Genomic DNA, 18887 nt, shown 5'->3' on the forward strand with positions numbered 1-18887 from the left:
GTGGCACAGTGGCGCAGCGGTTAGCACCGCAGCCTCACCGGACCTCCAGCGACCCGGGTTCGATTCTGGGTACTGCCTGTGTGGAGTTTGCAAGTTCTCCCTGTGTCTGCGTGGGTTTCCTCCGGGTGCTCCGGTTTCCTCCCACATGCCAAAAGACTTGCAGGTTGATAGGTAAATTGGCCATTATAAATTGTCACTAGTATAGGTAGGTGGTAGGGAAATATAGAGACAGGTGGGGATGTGGTAGAAATATGGAATTAGTGTAGGATTAGTATAAATGGGTGGTTGATGGTCGGCACACACTCGGTGGGCCAAAGGGCCTGCTTCAGTGCTGTATCTCTAAAAAAAAATTCACTGGTTCATTCCTCAGGGCAATTCCTTGACAAGAGTCAAGCTGTTTGGTTTAAATTTCAAACAAAGTTTGGCAGGTAACTGTCAGTCACCATAAACTGGTGCATTCTCCATGGCAAAGCCTCTACCAATCAGAGTCTACTTGCCAACCAATCAGCACTCTCTTCTCATACAGTATAAATTTGTTGCTTTCCCTTACATTGGTATTCTTGCAAATTGTCCTGATGAGTGCAAGATGAAAAGCTTCGACAAAATGTCGCTGTTTTCAGCAATATTCAAATAAATATCTCATCAGGTCAATTTGTTAAATAAAATTACATCCCTATGGTAATTTAGACATGAGAAGTAAAATACCCAATAGGAATAAAACAAACAAGCCTATTCACAAATGTCTAACAAAGTTAACCTGGCAACTATGGCAAAGACCCTTGTACTAGTTACATTTCCTCTGACACACCATAATTTTGTAACATACACTCAAGATATGTCCATCAACCAACAGCAAATTATTTAATTATAAACTTCCAGTAATTATATCGTTATTATTATGCATTCAATTTTAGTGTTATTGCACATGAATGATATAGAGGACACTAATATTTGGTGGTGAAATGGATATGCAATTCTATAAGATCACCTCTCAGGTACCTCCTGCCAAATTTTAAGCACTGTCGTGGCTATAAATTTCAATATTGTATTGGCTTTTTGATTGCTGATTTGCTTAGTTGGACATGTTCATCATCAAGCCTCCTTACACTCTTGGGTCTTCTGAAACTTCATCTTTAGCTACTATTCATGAAGTATGTTTATTACCCATTACATTATACCTCCTAGAGGAACATGTAACACAGTGATATAACAAGATATGAATTATTTCTGTCCTCACTGACTGCCTTTATAACCCCCATTTATCATTTCTTGACCTCTATAAAGTCTCTTTTATTTGTTGCATCTACTATTACACATAGCATTTAAATATCTCTCTGTGCCCTTTAATATTGCATCATCTATTAGATTCAGAAGTGAGAATTCTTCGGTCTAATCTGATATCCAGTCTGAAAAAACTGTGCCAGACTGGTTGCTAACTGTTATCACCATTTTTGCTTTCACCACTGAGCTAGAGATTCAGGCCTTAAATGATATTGTCTGATAAAGTCAATATGACAATCTAACAAATCATCAGCTGCATGAATATCTGCGACAAATTTACCTTCAGATTCAACATGATTACAGCTTTATTACCCTTTTGCTGTGTCACACAACTCACAATGTTTTTACTGTATTCAGTATAAAGGTAAGATACTCAGCATTTATAACATGGATCGCATAACACAAAAAACAAAAAGTGACTGGGAGTGTGTTCAAAACAATAATTCAGCGTTCCACTGGTGCTGCTATTGATAAATGATTGAAACCAAACTGTCAAGAGTTTACAACATCATCAGAGGTGCTCAGTTGATTCACTGCTTTGTAGTTCATCACCAATCATTATCCTGTGTTTCCACCCATAGTTCTAGAGTTTTACAGCTGGACTTAAAATCGGGGCTGTCACAGAATATTGAATTATCCAGGTTTTCGAGGATTACAAAATCGAGAGGAAAAAAAATGACTTGTGACTTAAACAGTGTGGCACAGATGTAACATCACTTTGAGAATATCTTCCAAACCCACCCTCATTTCATGGTGACATTCTCACCTGTCGACAATCCTCCATATTCTTTTGCTCCACATACACGTATTTGATTATTTAGCTTACTGGTAGAAACAAGTGAAGGATTTGTAACAATTAAAAATTTCTGGGTTGCCTGAAGCAGCCCCTCGATTCCCAGCAAACATATGATTTATACATAATGCAGTATTAAGTTTTTCTATTTAGTGTTTTCTAATACAGAAACTAAAACAAATGTTGCAGTGATGTTGATTATTGCAAAAAAATTCAGATGAAATGTAGATTACCTAGGTTCACACGAAGAACCAACTTTGCTTTCTTGATTTCAAGCGTTATGTAATCTCCTTGCTGTCCTTCTCCATGGAATATAACACCTTCATTCTCAGATGTTTTAAACTTCAGTGAAATAATATCCTTTAAGGTTTTCATTTTCTTATTTCTAAACATATAGGACAATGGACTGTAGCCATCAAAGTTGATAACATCTGCCCCTGCAAACACAGAAACAAAAGGTATTTAGTATGCACAAAATAGGAAAACTATAAACAGCTTGTAACAAAATGCTGTTACAGACAACTCAATAGCCAAAGGAGTGCTAACTGTAGTATAACGACATCTTGAGAAAAGACCAGGGGCTGAATTTTACTTCGGCTGCAGCAATCTTGGCGACAGGCCAGAAAGCGGAGTGCAATCCTATCTCAGCTGTTTCTCAGCCCCCAGCCGAATTCAACAGCAGACAGGCAATTAACTGCCCACCATTTGGGTGCCATCCCCTTTAAGGGACAAGATCCTGCCCCACAGTGACCACTGCTGGTGCTGGTACTGTAGGAGGTCCAGAATAGGAGCCATGGAGGTGCCCCTGCAATTAAGGTAAGTGGGGTCAGGCTCGCCGGGGCCACTCAGCCAGCCCTGGCAAGGGGTGGGGGGAGTGGCTTGTTAATGAAGGCAGAGGTGGCCTTTCAGTGGGGGAGGCCCTTGCCACCAGGGGTCCCTCCACGGGCTACAAATGCCTGAATGAGAAGGGCCCCCTCCACCCAAGCCCACAGCGAGATCTTTTACTGCTTCACTGCTTTACTGTTTTGACTGGGTGGCCTTCCCCATGTGGCAAGGGTAACCCCACCACCGCACCCAACCCTCCACCCCCCAACCCCGCTACTAGTAAAATACCAGTGGAGGTGAGAAAGGCCCTTAAGTGGCAATTAATTGGCTTAAGGGTCTCAATTAGTCTCTGGGCAGGAAGGCCGTCCTTGACCTACTCTGCCTGGTAAAATTCCATGGCATCAGGAAGGCGATGGACACTCAACCCCCCACCTTCCCCACCCCCCCCACCACCATTTTATGCACCCACCTACCACCCCCCACCCCCCACCACCCCCCCCACCTCCCAACCCATCTCTAGAGGGCTGGTAAAATCCAGCCACAGGATACAACTCTAATACAATCAATACCAATTTAAAACTTACTGCTGTACAGAACCTTAATATTTGACATTACACAGGCTCAACTCGTCAGGTCTTATTTCAATTTATGTTTGGTGAACTGGGTAATTTGATGCAGTTCCTCTGTTTTGTGTGCAGCACTTCACACGTGCTACTCTATGCCATTTTATTATGTATTGGCCCAAATTTTGTAGTCAGTGGTGAATGAACAGCACCAGCCATTCATTACACTTACGCTTGCCCACAGGCTTTTGCACTGTAACTTGTGGTGATTAGAAATCCAAGACAGTACCATGTCCTCTACAGGAGATTTGGAACCTGTGTGAGCAGGGGAAACAGCGGTGTGTCTCTTTAAACAGTCAAATTGAAGAATCCTTAATGAGGCATGCAAAGTCTGAACCAGGGGCTGAATTTTCAGGCCCCCCCACCCCCCCCCCCCACAAAGTTGGGAATGGAGGTGGGGAGCTGGGGGAAGAGGCAAAAGTACCAGAGTGGCTGGTGTGTCAATTACAGGATGCCGTTCCCGACACCAGCAATGTTAACCAGGGTGGGGGGAGGGTGGGGCAGGGATCCTGCTTTCCTCCCAGTTGAAGGTAATTAAAGTATTTAAAAAGCTTGTTAAGAGTTTGTTGAAGGGGGAGTGGGACATTTTGAAGGGGAGGCGCAGGTTTCAGGAGGTGTCAGTAGCAGATCTGCTGAAGGGAGGTAGGTACAGAGTGGGGAGCGAGTCATGGCTGCCCCAGAGCATCACCCCGGTCCCTTAAGAGGGTCAGTGGGGCACAGCGGGACTCAGCATTTGGTAAGGAGGTGCTCCTGGCGCTGCACAGGTGGTGGGCATTGAACAGGGTCATCACCCCCGGCATCACGTGGGCAGAAGAGCAGGGGTCAAGGCCGCCAACAACAATTAGATGATCATCTGTCCAAAATGAAGGCTGCAGCTGGTAATGGGGGCACAGCTGTCAGATTTTGGGCCCAGTGGCGATGAGGGACAATACTCCCTGTAGGAAGGGAAGAACACCAAGCAGAAGGTGGATATGTGAGAGGAAAAAGAGGCAGGAAGGCAACAGAGGCCATACCCCCACCACAGGATCAATCACCGAAGATGGAGCCACCTGGAGGTGACCATGACCCAGTGCCACAGGAGACTGTGACACTCCAGGCAGATGGTCACAGACATCCGTGACCTCATGGCCAAAGACCTTGCAAAACTGGTCGCCATAAACTGCCAGTAGCCGTCAAAGTCATTGTGGCCTTGAATTTCTTCACTTCTGGCTCCTTCCAAGGATCAGTTGTGGATCTCAGTGGTGTCTTGCAAACAGCTGCACAATATTGCATTTCGCTGGTCAATTATGCCCTCTTTCCCAGAGCTGGACAATGCATTTATTTCACGAAAGACCTGGCCTCGCAGGGACAGAGGGCATTGGGTTTCACTGCCATTGGTGGATTCCCCCAAGTGCAGGGCATCATCAATTTCACCCAAGTGGCCATCAATGCACCCAGCAAATAGCCAGTCACATTCATCAACAGGAAGGACTTCCACTCTCTCAATGTTCAACTGGTCTACGACCACAACAAGAGCTTTCTGCATGTGTGTGCTCGCTTTCCTGGCTGCTGCCATGACACCTTCTTCCTCCACCAGTCCAGGCTGCCTCGTATCTTCACTCCAACCCCCAAAGTGCCTGGATGAATCCCAGGTGACAAGGTTTCTCCCTTGAAAATATGGCTACTGACTCCTCTACGAGAACCCCCAGACAGAGTCACAGAGCTAATACAAACAATGGAACCTGCTCAGTAGGACAACCACTGAGCAAACCATCAGGCTTCTGAAGATGTGGTTCTGGTGCCTGGACCGGTCGGGTGGTACCTCTAATATCCTCCTGCAAGGATCTTGGTCATTGTGGTGGTCTGCTGTGCTCTTCATAACATGGCCCTCAGAGAGGTGTGGGCCTTGAGGACAGTGAGGCCCTAGAAGAAGACAGCTCATTGGGGAAGGAGCAGGAGGCGGAAGAAGAGGAGCCTCCTGCAGGCGACAGGACCAGTTTAGGCATCTAGAGGCAGTTTTCCGGTAGCAGACTGGGGGGTCAGTACTCCAGGCAGGCCTAGAGATCCTCCCTGCCTGCCTGGGTGCTGCAGCAGCTACAGGACACACTGTAGAGGGGATCTCCCACAATGGTGGCCTGGCTGCAAAGGCCATTTTTTAAAATTTAAACTTTAAAGAAGTTGGAGATAGGGTGCTTCCATTTTGAAGCACCCTCTCTCTCTTACTTACCTACCATCAGAGTCTGCTGCTCCTTTCAAGCTGGAAGGTCTCTGATTGGCCTTCCGGTTTCAAGAACCCACCTGCCATCCTTAATTGGATAGCGACCCTGCCCTCTGGTTATTAATTGGCCACTGGGGGAAATCAAAAAGAGTGACTGCTTCCCCACACAGGGCAGTTTCTGACCCACATTTTGGCCCGACAGTGGGGTTCAGAAGCCCGGAGGAAAATCCTGCCCCAGGTTGAGAGTGAGGGAGAGATTGTGGTCAGATGTGGGGAGAGATTGTGATGGGGGCGCTGGTGGTGGAGGGTAAGAGATCATGGCTTGGGAGGCTGATTAAAGCGTGGAGGCTGGGAGAGATTGCTGGGGGCGATGGCAATTGCGGGGCGGGAAGCAGGTAAGCTTGTGTTAGACTAGGGTTTGGCGGGGGATGGGCGGGGGTGGGGGGGAACACTCCTGCTTCTTCTGGCCCACAAGCAATGCTTTAAATGCACTTACCTTATGGGTCTGGCCCTGCTTGTCTCCTTTTACCTGGAAGTTATCTCAGGAAACCCAGCCAAAATACATTAAAATTAAAAAGAACCTTTAAAAATGAGGGAGCGCAGCCTCCTTAAAAGCTTTTGCGGACCAAACCATCTCTTGAGAGTGGATTGGTTGCCTGCCTCTTGTCCCATTTCTGTTAAAACTGAAAGTAGACAGGTTCAATACAGGTTCGGGTTGTGTTCAAAATTTTTCAAATTTTACCTTCTCACTCAACCCAAAAGCATCCATTCTTGGGAGTTAAATTTACTCACAATGAGTTCATAGAAAAGATTAATTTGGACTGACTGCTTCAAGAAGGAAGATGATTCAGCACTGTGAAAAAATCTCTGTCTCCAAAGTGGGCCCCACCTTTTGCTTTTTAGATAAGTCAATGCCAACCAACATCAGGATTCATTAACTTCGACATTCATCATGGTTACTGGGACCCTTTGGAGCCAACAATCTGGTTCACTTCTGTTCCTTCAGTTGGAATGTGCTGGAAAGGCTAGAATGTATGCTGGATCCCTCTTACACTAGGTCCCAGTCTTCCATGGGAGTTCCTGTGGGCTTTGTTGGTGGGGTGGTGGTGGTGGGGGTGGGGGGGGGCTGTTGGGAGGGCGGTGTTGGTGGATACTTTATCTGTCCTTCCTCCAACCTAGCTAACCTATTCTTAAATGTTGAAAAGTTTCAATCACTGACTCTGATAGTGCATTTGCCAGCCTGACAAACCTCTATGTAAAATTATCTCTTAATCTCTGTCCACTCTTCATCCTTTCTTACTCATTCTTCCCGTCCTTAAACTATTAAAACCTGATTTTTTTTTTAAACATTTACCACTCCTGTCTAGCTTGCACTGTAGTGGACACATGGGAACACTAACAAGTTCCCCTACAAATAACACAGCATCCTGACTTGGAACTATATCACCATTCCTTCACTGTTGCTGGGTCAAAGTCCTGGAGCTCCCTTCCTAACAGCACTGTGGGTGGGTTATCCTACACCCCAAAGACTGCAGCAGTGCAAGAAGGCAGCTCACCACCACCTTCTCAAGGGCAATTAGGGATGGGCAACAAATGCTGGCCTTGCCAGCGATGCCCACATCCCATGAACAAATAAAAAGCATTAAAAACTGCTGGTTGTGGCACCTCGCTGTCTGAAATTTGGCTGCCCTGTTTGACTAGATTACAATAGTAACAAAAAAGTATTGCATTGGCTGTGAAGTGCTTTGGAACACGCTGAAGTCATGAAAATCACTATTTAATGCTAGCTGTTCTTTCTTTTTCTTCCCTTCCCTATTTAGCATGGGGCTGGTGGAATAATTTTGACCCTAATGTGTGATTATCAATCCCAGTGACCTAATTTTCTTGAAGCAAAGCAGAATTTGGGATCTTCCTGTTACACTCCATCTGATGTAAATGGTAGTATCTCTGTTCCAGAGACCACAACCATGATATAATCTTGTGGCTATTCACCAGCCACTCTCTCTAGCTCTCTCTCAAAAGACCTGCACATTTCTTGTGTCTCTTGATCTCAATTCACAGTCCACTATGTTACGACCAAATGAGATAGGGGTCTAGGGGTTCCCTCTCAGCCTTTTTCTAGTTTGATCGTAACAGGGTTTAATTTTTAAAACACCATGTTTTAGCTTCCCCCTCAGTGAATCCTTGTTCACTGGTCTCCAATTGTAGTGGCAAAGAAATCAACCAGACAGATTTTCTTAGATTTAAACAACAGGTGTAAGTTTATTAACCTTAAAACTCTAATTTGGTTAAAACTACTACTAATATGCGACATGACCATGCTAGTATGCATACACGATAAACAGAGAGAGAGAGAGAGAGAGAGAGATAGAAGAGGAGAAAGAATAAAGGGGAAAAGTTTGAAGCAATAGCTGGAGTTCATTTACTGTCTTTTGAGTTCGATGTAGAGTCTTTAATTGCAGTTAAATCTTGCCATTTCGCTGGGGCTCAGTGCACGCTTTCAAACTTGTTTTGATGTAGGAGTCTTCTCTCTTGAGGTTTAAGTGGCTTCAGTGGATCTGGAGATTCGTGAGAGAGAGAGCATTAGGGAGAGACATTCCTTCCCTTTTGTCTTCAAATTGCTGTCTAACTCAAACTGTTCTGTGAACAAAATTCAAAACCAAACCTGGGCCAGTTGGTTAGTCATGTGAACAGTTCTTTTTTTAACAAACTCTCCTGTGTTTTGTGGATTCTCCATCTGAGCAGACACCCTCAGTGAGGGGGGTGGGGGGGTAATGGAATGCTGGCTTTTTACACATTCAATATCTGGTGATCAAAATCCATTTGGGGTAATTGGATCAGGGAATGGTTCCATTGTCTTCTCCAGGCAACTGTCTCTTAGAATGCAAATGTTTCCAGCCACTGCTGTGATCTCTTTAAACAAGTCATCTTTTTAGTCCAGTAACAGTTTAAAATTAATGTTTCATACGACGAAATTAATATGCCTCACTCTTGGCAGGTGGGGTTTTCATGACACCTGACATTGAAATGTTGTAGGGACTGAGATTAAGATATAAGAGTGTGGGAGGATGAGAAGAATAATTGTAAATTTCGTGCAAGTGAAAGAAAAGGACACATATCTTATCTATCTTTGGCCTCCTTGTCTCGAGAGACAATGGGTAAGTGCCTGGAGGTGGTCAGTGGTTTGTGAAGCAGCGCCTAGAGTGGCTGTAAAGGCCAATTCTAGAGTGACAGACTCTTCCACAGGTGCTGCAGCTAAAATTGGTTGTCGGGGCTATTACACAGTTGGCTCTCTCCTTGCGCTTCTGTCTTTTTTCCTGCCAACTGCTAAGTCTCTTCGACATGCCATGCTTTAGCCCCGCCTTTATGGTTGCCCGCTAGCTTTGGTGATCGCTGGCCACTGACTCCCACGACTTGTGATCAATGTCACAGGACTTCATGTCACGTTTACAGACATCTTTAAAGCGGCGCCATGGACGGCCGGTGGGTCTGGTACCAGTGACGAGCTCGCTGTACAACGTGTCCTTGGCGATCCTGCCATCTTCCATGCAGCTCACATGGCCAAGCCATCTCAGGCACCGCTGGCTTAGTAGGGTGTATATGCTGGGGATGTTGGCTGCCTCAAGGACTTCTGTATTGGAGATACGGTCCTGCCACCTGATGCCAAGGATTCTCCGAAGGCAGCGAAGATGGAATGAATTGAGACGTCGCTCCTGGCTGACGTACGTTGTCCAGGCCTCGCTGCCGTAGAGCAAGGTACTGAGGACACAGGCTTGATACATTTGGACTTTTGTGTTCTGTGTCAGTGCGCCATTTTCCCACACTCTCTTGGCCAGTCTGGACATAGCAGAGGAAGCCTTTCCCATGCACTTGTTTAATTCTGCATCGAGAGACAGGATACTGGTGATAGTTGAGCCTAGGTAGGTGAACTCTTGAACCACTTCCAGAGTGTGATCGCCGATATTGGTAGATGGGGCATTTCTGACATCCTGTCCCATGATGTTCGTTTTATTGAGGCTGATGGTTAGGCCAAATTCATTGCAGGCAGCCGCAAACCTGTCGATGAGTCTCTGCAAACAGTCTTCAGTGTGAGATGTTAATGCAGCATCGTCAGCAAAGAGGAGTTCCCTGATCAGGACTATTCGTACTTTGGTCTTCGCTTTTAGACGGGCAGGATTGAACAACCTGCCACCTGATCTTGTGTGGAGGAAAATTCCTTCTTCTGAGGACTTGAATGCATGTGAGAGCAGCAGGGAGAAGAAGATCCCAAACAGTGTAGGTGCGAGAACCTGTTTCACGCCACTCAGGATTGGAAAGGGGTCTGATGAGGCGCCGCTATGCTGAATTGTGCCTTTCATATTGTCATGGAATGAGATGATGATACTTAGTAGCTTTGGTGGGCATCCAATCTTTTCTAGTAGTCTGAAGTGACCACTTCTGCTGACAAGGTCAAAGGCTTTGGTGAGATCAATGAAAGCAACGTAGAGGGGCATCTGTTGTTCACGGCATTTCTCCTGTAGCTGGCGAAGGGAGAACAGCATGTCAATGGTGGATCTCTTTGCTCGAAAGCCACACTGTGCCTCAGGATAGACACGCTCAGCCAGCTTCTGGAGCCTGTTTAAAGCGACACAGGCGAAGACTTTCCCCACTATGCTGAGCAGTGAGATTCCATGGTAGTTGTTGCAATCACTGCAGTCACCCTTGTTCTTATAGAGGGTGATGATATTGGCATCGCGCATGTCCTGTGGTACTGCACCCTCGTCCCAGCACAGGCAAAGCAGTTCGTGCAGAGCTGAAAGTGTAGCAGGCTTGGCATTCTTGATGATTTCAGGGGTAATGCCGTCCTTCCCAGGGGCTTTTCCGCTGGCTAGAGAATCAATGGCATCACTGAGTTCCGATTTTGTTGGCAGAAAGTCCAGCTCATCCATGACTCGCAGAGACAGGGCTGCATTGAGGGCGGTCTCAGTGACAACATTCTCCCTGGAGTACAGTTCTAGGTAGTGCTCCACCCAGTGGTCCATTTGTTTGCGTTGGTCAGTGATTGTGTCCCCTGATTTAGATTTGAGGGGGGCAATCTTCTTGATGGTTGGCCCAAAAGCTCTCTTAATGCCATCATACATTCCTCTGATGTTTCCGGTGTCTGAGGCCAGCTGAATATGACTGCATAGGTGTTGCCAGTAGTCATTTACGCAGCGCCTGGCTGTTCTTTGTGCCGCGCTTGTGGCAGCTTTAAGTGCTACGGATGTTAACTCGCTGGGGACTTCCTTGTAGTTCAGCAGTGCAATGCGCTTAGCGGCTATGACATGTTCCAGCTCTTCAATGTGAGATTGAAACCAGTCTGCATTCCGCTTCACACGATTGCCATAGGTGGTCATCGCTGAGTCAGAGATGGAGTCTCTGATGTGGGCCCACTTGGTCCCTGCATCCCCTGTGGGAGTGTTTTGGAGGGCTTTTTCAAGTGAATTTATAAACTTACGTAACAGCTGTGGATGAGGAATTCTGCTAGTGTTGATGCGCGTGCGGCCCTTCTGCTTGGAGTGATGCAGCTTTTTTGGTTTGAGGCTAACCTTGCTGCACACCAGGGAGTGGTCGGTGTCGCAGTCCGCACTGTGGAAGCTGCGTGTGATTTGAACTCTGTTTAAAGAGGCTCACCTTGTGACAATGAGGTCCAGCTGGTGCCAACGACGTGATCTTGGGTGCCTCCAAGAAACCTGGTGACAGGGTTTAGTGTGAAAGAACGAGTTGGTGATGCAGAGGTTATGATAGGTACACAACTCAAGCAGTCTCTGTCCATTCTCATTCATCCTTCCAATGCCATAGCGCCCAAGGCAGGAGGGCCATGAGTCATGGTCGGCCCCAACCCTAGCATTAAAGTCCCCCAGCAGGAATAAGTGTTCGGTGTTGGGGATGCTACAAATGATATTATGGAGTTCCTCGTAGAACTGATCTTCAGTTTCATGTGGGGAGCAGAGTGTTGGAGCATAGATGCTGAGTAGGTGTACTAGACCAGAGGTGGTGAGCAGTCGGATGGACAGTATGCGTTCCGAGCCATTTGAGGGTGGCTCTATCATGCTGAGCAAAGAGTTTCTGATAGCGAAGCCCACTCCGTACTGTCTTGGTTCTTCAGGATCCCTACCCTGCCAGAAGAAGGTGTAGTCTTGCTCTCTTAGAGATCCACTCGCAGGGAGGCGTGACTCCTGAAGTGCTGCAATGTCCACATTGAGTCTATTGAGCTCATTGTTAATGATGCTTAACATAGTTGCTTGATAAGTATATGGGAATGGTCCTGAATTGAAATTTACTTACAACTTAATCCATTTAATGAAAATAAGGCAAGTGAAGATAACTCAGCAATTTTAGGAAGAACAATTCAACTGTAGCACAAGTATATTCTGATCTCAGACTTGACTTGCTCAGTTTTTATTGGCTTAGTTGGTGGGACTGGAAAAAGTCAAGCAATTTTCTAGTTTATTCTATACTTGGCTGTAAAATCAGCAGAACGCAGGATCCATCTTGCATTAACAAACGTCTGATTAAAGAAATATGAAGTTGCAAACAACTGAGTTGGTAACAGAAAAACATTTGGATGTTTTATTTTTTTTTAAACTCATTTGCTTTATACTATCTGGAGTTTGTAACAATATAACAAAACTAAATATGACTATGATCAATTGTTACAAGTCATGCTTCTGCCATTATTTTCCCAGTGGAATTAATAAACAGTACTTAGTGCCTGAGAAAAGCATCGCAGCAACATGCATTCAATCATATCCTTAGCCAGCACCATTGATTGAAGTATGTGTTTTCTGGTGGTTAAAATATTAGGCTGTTTTGCTCAGATGGAATGATGACACCTGCCACTAATAGCCAGTCTGCCTCAGGTTTTGAAGACTAGGTTGCAGTTAATCTATCTCTCGGACAGATGTGATGAGATACCTGGCAGTTGAATGTCATGTCTAATTGATGCACACTGACCATATGAGAGCTAATTCCAAATATTTAGCAAGGGTCAGTCAGTAAAGCCAGGAAGAACTCTACAATTGTATATTCTTAGGCCGGAATATTGGTGGCACGCTCCGGGTCTGAATGTCGAGAACCAAAAGAGGCTCCCAAGCCCATGGGGGGCAAACGGCAGGACTGCAGAGGCAGTTTTAACGGTGGCAATCAATTGAGAGGTTGCCGCTGGGACCACCATCCAATTAAGGGCAGTGGCCAGCCTCTCCAAGCTGTCGGCCCAATCTGAGGGCTGGCAGCTCGGCAGTGCCATTGACTGAGCTGCCTTCGAAATACGTGGAAAATGTTTGTAATGTGCCAGGGCCACAATCAGATGGGTGAACACTCCAATGGCAGCATCGGGGCTGTACTGGGAGCTATTGTTTCTGGTGGGCCCCTCTGTGGGCCATGTGGCCTTCGGAAAGGAAGACAACGCCCCACCCCCTTCACATCCCTCCACCAGTAAGCCACTGAGAAGCCACCTTGATGAAGCTGGCTGATTCAGCGCATGGTGGGGAGGCTGTTCCAAGGCTGGTAAAATCTCAGCGTCATAAAATAGCCGTCAATAGGCTAATTAATTACTTTGGCTGCCCTCCTTCAGTTGGTGAACGGTCGAGCAGCTGCCCTTCCCACCTTTACTAATATCCTGTGATCGCGGGAAGACATCAGGCTTTTTTCCCGATGCCTTTCGACGCTATTTTACCACCCCTCACGCCTCCCATCCCATCTCCAGAGGGCTGGTAAAATTCAGCCCTTTGTGTTCCAATGCAAAAAACACTTGATTGCTATTATAGAGTTTTTTTAATTTTTATTTATTTCTTATTTAGAAATACAGCACTGAAACAGGCCCTTCGGCCCACCGAGTCTGTGCCGACCAACAACCACCCATTTATACTAACCCTACAGTAATCCCATATTCCCTATCACCTCTCTACACAAGGGGCAATTTACAACGGCCAATTTACCTATCACCTGCAAGTCTTTGGATGTGGGAGGAAACCGGAGCACCCGGCGAAAACCCACGCAGACACAGGGAGAACTTGCAAACTCCACACAGGCAGTACCCAGAATCGAACCCGGGTTCCTGGAGCTGTGAGGCTGCGGTGCTAACCACTGCACCGCCCTATTTTTGTCACTATTTACCTCACTAGAGCTTTCTCAAATCAACTGATATTCCCCATGATACTGGGAACATTCCCTTGAAGAGAAATTACATAGAATCTATAGCAGAGAAAAGAAAAGATATAGCAGGAAATAACATCCAGAGAGAAAACTTGTTTTTACAAATAAAATATTCTTCCTTCCCTCTAGAAAAATTTAAAAATAAACATTCATTATTTTTTGAGTCTGATATTTATTGGAGACCTATCATTTTTGGATCTCTTTCCCTGAAAAGCTAATCTAGAAATGTCAGCTACAGGGTCTGTCTATGAACTGATGCAGCTCTATTCATTTCAGTGGAGTTTGACCTTCTGCAGCAGTACTATTGCCATTAATTTCCGTAGGTGTTCTCCTGATCGTTAACTTTGGTGTACGGTCTGCGGAAACCGCAGAGAAATGCCATAATTGACACTTACATTTGTCCAGGATTTCTGCAGATCTTCCACTGAAGTTAAGGTAGACAGTGGATGTTACCCGATTCTCACAGACAGATCAATGAATCTATAAGGTAGGTTCTTTTACTGAAGATACAAACATCCACAGCACTACTGGGAAGGTCCTATACTTGGTTGTTACTGCTTTAGCTGCTTGCAATGAATGCTCTGGAGGTCATAAGGGTCTGTGCGCCAATCCTGTCAGGGTGATGGACAGCCATTTAAGGTGGACCCTTAAAGCAACGCTAACTTTTAAAGCAATACCACAACAGCGGAATAACCCCACAGAAATTCTACCCTTACATGTTTTACATCAGTCAGATGGCTGTGGTTCAGCCCTACGTTCCAAACCCTGCAAAAAAAAGTCAAGATGAGAAAAGGCATTTGGCTCACCTGATCACTCAACTGTATTCTGAATGTTCTTGATGTTTTGTGTCTTACAACCTACCTGTCACGTTATATCAAACAATAATCACAATGTAGAGTGATTCAATTAGGCTGTTTTAAATGAACATTTTTCACTGATTTAAGTTTGCTGTTCTTTGCACTGCTTTCCTGGCTTTCAGCATTCTGTATCATAGAGTACCCTATACATCTCAAACAAGTCTCCACTAACTGACCCCTCTCTAGAATGTACAGCTTTGTCTTTTAAATTAAAGTATGCATGATTGCATGACAACGTAACATCATTTTTGCTCTTATCAATACCCTCCTCAATGCTTGTACATCTTTTTTTGTTTTCTAGTGACCAGAACTTAACAAGATATTGATAGGGCCGATTTTTCAAATGTGTATTATGAGAAACACATCAGAAATTACTTGTGGCCCCAAGATTGTCAGTCCACTAATGTGCTTGCTCCCAACAGTCTGGAGCACTGAAGCACAATGTCTGCTTATTGCCCAGTTCGTCCAATGCTCCAGATGTTGAGAGACAGTTACCACTGTGTACTGCAAAGCAGGCCCACATAAAGTGGAAAATCTGCTCCTAGGTGGACCTCATGTTATTATAACATCAGACTTCCTCCTTGCCTTTGGTTTCTTTTGGCCTCCATTTGCCAATTCCTGAAAAGGGATCTGGTTCTCCAGTGCATTTATTAAAAAATGGCAGTAGTTTGAAGGCAGTCTGCATCCCTTTAATGAAGCCTGACACTCTGGCCCCCAAAACTCAAAGGCAGTTCCACAATGCAGCATGTGCTGTGTGCTGAAATGATCACTAAGATATTTAATTAAGCTCATTGTGCAAGAGGCTCATGTAGTGCCTAAGGAGCTGCAGTGTTGGCAGTACTACCCAATTCTAATATTGGAACCACTCAAAGATGCAGAATCTCCTCCTGACAACTGAAGGAGAACCTATGCAACTTACATACATATGAACATATGAATTAGGAGCAGGAGTAGGCCACTCAGCCCTTCGAGACTGCTCCGCCATTCAATAAGGTCATCGCTGATCTGATTGTAACCTCAACTCTACATTCCCACCTACCCCCAATAACCTTTCACCCCTTTGCTTATCAAGAATCTATCTACCTCTGCCTTAAAAATATTCAAAGACTCTGCTTCCACCGCCTTTTGAAGAAGAGTTCCAAAGACTCACAACCCTCTGAGAGAAAAAATTTCTCCTCATCTCTGTCTTAAATAGGTGATCCCTTATTTTTAAATAGTGACCCTCTAGTTCCAGATTCTCCCACCAAAGGAAACATCCTTTCCACATCCACCCTGTCAATACCCCTCAGAATCTTATACATTTCAATCAAGTCACCTCTTACTCTTCTAAACTCCAGCAGATACAAGCCTATCCTGTCCAACCTTGCCTTATAAGACAACCCGCCCATTCCAGGTATTAGTCTAGAAAACCTTCTCTGAACTGCTTCCAACGCATTTACATCCTTCCTTAAATAAGGAGACCAATACTTGTACACAGTACTTCAGATGTGGTCTCACCAATGCCCTGTATAGCTGGAGCATAATGTCCCTACTTTTGTATTCAATTCCCCTCACAATAAATGGTAACCTTCTATTAGCTTTCCTTATTACTTGCTGTACTTGCACACTACCCTTTTGCTATTCATGCACTAGGACACCCAGATCCCTCTGCATCTCAGAGCTCTGCAATATGTTTCTTTTTATTCATCCTGCCAAAATGGACAATTTCACATTTTCCTACATTATAATCCATTTGCCAGATCTTTGCCCACTCACGTAACCTATCTTTATCCCTTTGTAGCCTACTTATGCCATCTTCACAACTTACTTTCCTATCTATCTTTGTGTCATCAGCAAATTTAGCAACCATACCTTCAGTCCTTTCATCCAAGTCATTTTATAAATTGCAAAAAGTTGAGGCCCCAGCACTGATCCCTGTGGCACACCAATCGTTACATATTGCCAACCAGAAAATGACCCATTTACACTTACTCTATTTCCTGTTAGCTAGCCAATCATCTATCTATGCCAAAATGTTACCCCTTATACCATGGGCTTTTATTTGCCCCAATAACCTTTGATGTGGCACCTTATCGAATGCCTCTGGAAATCTAAATACAGTACATCCACTGGTTCCCCTTTATCCACAGGACATGTTACTTCTTCAAATAGCTCCAATAAATTGATTAAACATGATTTCCCTTTCACAACACCTTGTTGACTCTGCCTGATTACCTTGAATTTTTCTAAGTGCCCTGCTATAACACCTTTAATAATAGCTTCTAACATTTTCCCTCAGACAGGTGTTAAGCTAATTGGCCTGTAGTTTCCTTCTTTCTGTCTCCCTCCCTTTCTGAATAAAGGAGTTACATTGACTATTTTCCAATTTAGTGAAACCTTTCCCGAATCTAGGAAATTTTGGAAAATCAAAACCAATGCATCAACTATCTCGCTCGCCACTTCTTTTAAGACCCTAGGATGAAGTTGATCAGGACCTGGGGCTTGTCAGCCTGCAGTTCCAACAATTTTCTCAGTACCACTTCCCTGGTGATTGTAATTTTCTTGAGTTCCTCCCTCCCTTCCATTTTCTGATTTACAGCTATTTCTGGGATGTTACTTGTATCCTCTATGGTGAAGACCGATATAAAATACCTATTTAGTTCATCTTCCATCTCCTTATTTTCCCTTATAATTCCCCAGACTCACTTTCTATAGGACCAATGCTCACTTTGTTAACTCTTTTCTTTTTAAAATATCTATAGGGACTCTTACTATCTGTCTTTATATTTCTCACCAGTTTTCTGTCGTAATCTAATTTTATTCCTCCTTATTAATCTTTTAGTTGTTCTTTGCTGCTTTTTTATATTCTATCCAATCTTCTGACCTGCCATCTGTCTTTGCTCCTTGAAATTTTTCTCTCTCGTTGGAATTTATCTATACTGTTATTCTGAAATATCCTCTTAAATGTCTACCACTGCATCGCAATTGACCTATCCCTTAACCTACTTTGCCAGTTCACTTTTGCTAGCTTTGCTTTCTTGCCCTCATAATTGCCCTTTAAGTTTACAACACTAGTCTTAGACCTAGTCTTCTCTCCCTCAAACTGAATGTAAAATTCAATCATATTATGATCGCTGCTGCCTAGGGGCACCTTTATTATGAGGAGCTTATATCTAATTTCAGTACAAGATCAATTTATTTTTCCCTCAGATATAGCTATTCAGATGCAGGTTCCCAGACTATGCTTCACCTGTAATCCATGGTTCAAAATGTACATTTAATTGTATTTTATTGAAGGAATTTAGCCAGGTGCATTTTGAACAGAGCTTTGAAAAAATGCAATTGAATTTGATGAGGGCACATTTTCAAGGGGCATTTCAATGGAAATAAAAGTCAGGGAAGATGTAAAACAGGAAGCTGATTCACTGTTTTACACTATTACACAAAGTTAAAATTACCCCCACTTTCATTTGCTTAATCCTACATTGATTGTGCAGGTATTATGAGACTTTGATGAGTGGAGTCTCATCATGATGGTGAAGGAATTGTGTACAGGAGTCGAGAAGACCACATGGCTGAAAGCAATGTTTGACTTAGACTTTGGGGATTCCTGCCATGTGAAAAAGCTGTACTCTTTCATTCTGATGCTCATCATTTATGGAAAAAGGGATGAAATTGCTTTCCTGGTAAGCAATGCATCAGCCACCTGCTGATGCATATTTGAACTACAAATTTCCTGCTGCTGAGGAAACTTGAAATGAGCCAGAGACACAACGTGCAAGATGATGGTGATCTTAACAATCATTGGGTGTGCCTTCCCAGTGGTGGCCATTGATTGGAGGACGTGCCACAACTCTGTCACTGCCTCACAAGTGCAATATAGACCAGAATTTTACAGTGGGCGGACGGGAGCCGAACTCCGATGTAAATGTCGGTGCCGAACCCGCTTCCGCCCAGCCTGGGGATCCGTCCCATATTTTACGGATCCCCAGGCTTTAATTGGCCCAAGGCGGGAGTTCCACCCACTTGAGGGAGGAGGTCCCGCCTCAGTGAGCTGCCGGCCAATCAGTGGGCCGGCAGCTCATAGTCTCATCAGCAACACCGGGAGCGGTGGCCACTGCTGGGACTGCAGCCCAGCCAACCGAGGGGGATACCAA

At 44.7% G+C, this 18887-nt stretch overlaps 1 protein-coding gene across 1 annotated transcript in view; it reads right to left on the bottom strand.

The window, feature by feature from the left end:
* LOC137347208 (contactin-associated protein-like 2) overlaps positions 1 to 18887 on the bottom strand; it is a 1554138-nt gene that overhangs the window by 1337973 nt on the left and 197278 nt on the right. Inside the window, exon 4 of the mRNA XM_068011439.1 lies at positions 2308 to 2511. Coding sequence (XP_067867540.1) covers positions 2308 to 2511 — 204 coding nt within the window. The remainder of the gene's footprint in view (positions 1 to 2307; positions 2512 to 18887) is intronic.

The sequence above is a fragment of the Heterodontus francisci genome, chromosome 2 (genome assembly GCF_036365525.1).
Source record: "Heterodontus francisci isolate sHetFra1 chromosome 2, sHetFra1.hap1, whole genome shotgun sequence".
In the NCBI taxonomy this organism is placed as follows: domain Eukaryota; kingdom Metazoa; phylum Chordata; class Chondrichthyes; order Heterodontiformes; family Heterodontidae; genus Heterodontus; species Heterodontus francisci.